This window comes from Neophocaena asiaeorientalis, unplaced genomic scaffold (genome assembly GCF_003031525.2).
Source record: "Neophocaena asiaeorientalis asiaeorientalis breed wild unplaced genomic scaffold, Neophocaena_asiaeorientalis_V1.1 scaffold713, whole genome shotgun sequence".
Taxonomy (NCBI): domain Eukaryota; kingdom Metazoa; phylum Chordata; class Mammalia; order Artiodactyla; family Phocoenidae; genus Neophocaena; species Neophocaena asiaeorientalis.
This window is the reverse complement of record NW_020174925.1, coordinates 240,667-244,802: the sequence shown is the minus strand read 5'-3', so window position 1 is coordinate 244,802 and position 4,136 is coordinate 240,667. Positions and strand designations below refer to the sequence as shown.

The 4,136-nt window shown below is 42.6% G+C and overlaps 1 protein-coding gene across 1 annotated transcript in view; it reads right to left on the bottom strand.

The window, feature by feature from the left end:
• The window catches only part of SLC28A2 (solute carrier family 28 member 2), a 41,228-nt gene extending 37,376 nt beyond the window's left edge, over positions 1-3,852 (bottom strand). Inside the window, exons 1-4 of the mRNA XM_024761356.1 lie at positions 3,832-3,852; positions 2,189-2,275; positions 1,154-1,245; positions 931-1,019 (exon numbers count right to left, since the gene is read on the bottom strand). Of these exons, the coding sequence (XP_024617124.1) occupies positions 931-1,019; positions 1,154-1,234 (170 nt within the window). The 5' untranslated portion in view covers positions 1,235-1,245; positions 2,189-2,275; positions 3,832-3,852. The remainder of the gene's footprint in view (positions 1-930; positions 1,020-1,153; positions 1,246-2,188; positions 2,276-3,831) is intronic.
• Positions 3,853-4,136: the final 284 nt, after the last annotated feature.

The following is a 4,136-nucleotide window of genomic DNA, read 5'->3' as shown; positions in this document are numbered from 1 at the left end:
GGTACGCGGGCCCCTCACTGCTGCGGCCTCTCCGTTGCGGAGCACAGGCTCCGGACGCGCAGGCTCAGCGGCCATGGCTCACGGGCCCAGCCGCTCCGCGCCATGTGGGATCCTCCCGGATCGGGGCACAAACCCGCATCCCCTGCATCGTTAGGCGGACCCTCAACCACTGCGCCACCAGGAAAGCCCTGCACTATTTTATAAATACCCAGACTCTTTTCCACACCGTGGAACACGGCTTCCATCTGACCTATTTTACCCCAACAACTTCTATAGACATTACTTCTGCGATTATGACCATGACCAAATTCAGAGGTTTTTCTCCTTCCTTGTCTCCTGATACACAGAACATTGTGGATTGATTGTACCTTCATTCTTGACACTTTCTTCCCTTTTGACTTTCAAGACTGTACTTTTTACCTTTCTCTATTATCTCTTTTGGTGGGTCCTTCTCCATCTTTTTAAATTTCTGATTTCTCTTTCTCCTCATCCCCAAATCTGAGTACTCCAAAAGAGCTCTTTTTAAAAAATTATATGGGTAAGTTAATATCTAAGCCTCAATTTTCTAATTGAAAAAGGGGACTAAAATTAGTACCCACCTGTTGGCATGAAAATTGAATTAGTTTCATAAAGCATTCTGCACAACAGTAAGTACTCAATAAATGTTAGTTGTTGTTATTCTCACTTCTGTTCTTTTTGTTGCCGGTCCAACCAACACTGATATCGCTGAACTCATTACTTATGGCACAGGTTTATGTAACAATTAATTACATAAAAATGTATATGTGCACTTGGTAACAGCAGGTGGCTGTGAGTCTTATTTCAACAACAAGATCATAAGCTCCTGAGAAGAGGGCAAGTTTGACCTCTTCTGAGTCCACCAACCATACTAGCCAACCCTTAACTGAATCAATGCCAGAACACCTGTACCTCTGTTGAGTTGGGGGTTCCAATCCATCCCCAAGGTTGTGTCCTCGCTCTTCAGTCTTCCTGGTTCCCTCAGGATTTATTCCTTCTTCCTGTAAGCACAGGTAGAGTTGAGGTCAGTCATAAGGCCCTTCCAGGGGTGATAGGGATTGCGAGCAATCAAAGACCCTACATGAGGCCATGCATCAGCCCACAGAGATGTGCAGGAACTAAACTGGTGAGTTACCGTGAGCTCCAGCCCTGGGTTCTCCATGCCAGTCTCCACTGTGGACAGAGCAATGCCCTCTCTTCCATTTGTTTTCTCCATCTCCTGCTCTCCTGAAAAACAAATTCAGAGCCAAGGCTGAAAGATTAGTTGTTCTATAATATGGGGCCGGATAGAACTTTTAGGGCCAGTTACCCACAGGAAAACAAAACTAAAAATATTTAGAGATTTAGTTGATTTCTTTAAGAATTGAGAAAATTGGAAACATAATTCTAAAATAATAAACAATGAAATATAGACTTCTACTTCCTATTGTGAATAGCAAAGGAAAGGGAAATAAGATAGGAAAAGAGAAATGAAGGGCAAGGGAACTGAAATGAATCAGTGGCTCACCCAGGGCTCCAGGACCCGGACTAAAAAGGACCCTCTTCAGTCCCCTTAAGGAAGGGTTAGAGGGCAACTACTCCTGTTAGCCTCCAGGTGACCCCACTGAGCTGTGCTGAGTAAGAAGAAAACAAGGAGGCAGAGGGCTGGGAAGACCACAGCCCCCAATATATTACTGAGAAACCAAGATTAACAGACTTTCCAGTTCCTGACTATAATGTAGCATGAGAATTGTTTTTGGAGCATCTAAGAGAGTACCTCATGAGATAAATAAAAGAAACCTACACGTAGAATAATCAGTATGAATGTTAATTATCCCCAGTAAAGAAAGTTTTAAAACAAAATGAGAGAATAAAGAAACAAATACTTGAGCCTCACTATAAGCAACCTTAATAGATAAACATTCAAAGTTATAATATAGGTTCATCTGATATTTTTTTTACTTTGTAGAAATTTTCCTTCAATTTTATGGAATTGTTTTTTGTTTTTGTTTTTTACTGTGATCTCTTCAACCATTTAAATATAATTTTATTCAACATACATAAACAACTTTTGTTTTTTAAATCAGGGCTTTCCTGTATAGGCACAGAACTACTTGAATTTGGTCTAAATATGATCAGTTAAGAAATCTGGCAAATCAGGTTTCTGCCCTCCTCCAAGACCATTACTTACTCCAGTTTGCAGGATTCCTTCTGGTGCCTCAGTGAAGGATAGAAAGAAAAACTCAGCTCCAGGAGACCTTGACTCTGAAGGGATGGGCTGGAAATGAGAGAGAAGGATTTCCTGATTGGCCCATTTTGCCCTGGGCCCTCCTTTGCTGTTCCTGCCCTTCTCTGTAGAGGAGGAGTGCAACTCTCAAGTTAAATATTTATATGTTCTAAAGACTATTTTGCAGGGTCAGGTCTAAGAATTCTGCAGGAATTCCTAACAGGCACATCAGCAGGAGCGCTGCCCAGCACAGAACTAGGCACGGGATAGTATGGAGAAGAAAAATAAGAGAAGGATCTCTGTACTCAGAAAACTTAGCATCATTTTGTACGGGAAAGACAGTTGCTAGAAAACAACAGAATGAAGGACTGTACATGATTCAATTCTAAATGACTGCTAGGAAGTCTTTTACTAATCCATTTAACAAATATTTGTTAAGTATTCACCATCACCCAGGCACAGTTTTGGGTGCTGAGGACACAAAGATGAATGGGATATTGCCTCTGCCATGAAGGAATTACAAATCAGTGAGGAAAGACATGTGTCAAGAAAGGCTTTACCGAGTTGGTAACATTGGCCCTGAGTCTGGAAAGTTTTGAAAGGTAAGTAGGGAATCACTGATGGAGAAGGGGAAAGATATACCACCACAGGGAGAAACTGAAACAAAGGCACAGAGGTGAAGACTTCCCTGACACATTAAGGAGGCTGTAAAAAATAGCTAGAGACGCAGACCTACTAGAGAATGGACTTGAGGACACGGGGAGGGGGAAGGGTAAGCTGGGACAAAGTGAGAGAGTGGCATGGACATGTATACACTACCAAATGTAAAACAGATAGCTAGTGGGAAGCAGCGGCATAGCACAGGGAGATCAGCTTGGTGCTTTGTGACCACCTAGAGGGGTGGGATAGGGAGGGTGGGAGGGAGGGAGATGCAAGAGGGAGGAGATATGGGGATATATGTATATGTATAACTGATTCACTTTGTTATAAGGCAGAAACTAACACACCATTGTAAAGCAATTATACTCCAATAAAGGTGTTTAAAAAAATAGCTAAAGAACAGAGGCAAATTTTTGAGAAACTAATGAAGGAGGGACAAAATAAAGTAAGAAATTAGTTAAGGAATGGAGGGGGAAAATGTGAATGAGACGGTGGTAGTTTATCCAGAAATAAGTCTGGAGATGTAGTCAAGTGCCAGATGGAGATGGGCTCTGTAAGCCAGGCTAGAAGTTTGGGCTTATTTGGAACCAGCTGCGGAGGCAAGAGGAGAATGGATTGGAAGGATGCACACTGGGGACAGGGAGACCAGTCAGGAGACAAAAGCAATAGTCCAGGTCAGACATGGTGAAGCTCTAACCAAAGCAGTAGATGGAGAGAAGGAAACAAATCTACAGGATGTGGTGACTAACTGGGCATAAGGGAGTAAATGAAAGGGGGAAGTTAATTCTTCAAAAGTGTTCAAAATGATCTATTTTCTTCCTGCTCCTATCTGCCAGTAATACTGAGCTGTATGTTGTTCCCTAAACACTTGATGTTCCCTTGTGCCTGTGCGACTGTTTGTGGATGCTGTTCCTTCTGCCTCCAACACCCTGCTCCCATTTACTTACCTGGAAAATTCCCACACCACCTTCAAGTCTCTGTTGCAAGGCTACTCTCTTCAATGAAGCTTTCCATGATTCCCTGCAGATGAGACTTAAGACCCCTTTCCCCACACCCTTACTGCAACATGCTCTTGCAGAAGACTACAGAGCATTTAGCGCTCTAAATGTTTACTTGTCTCCCAGTAGACCATGATCTCATCAAGCACAGGCTCTTTATCTTGTTCACCACTGTATCCCCAGGCTCAAGGCCTGCCACAATATTAGGCAATCAATAAAGATCTGTAAAATAAGTGAAACAAACAAACACAGAT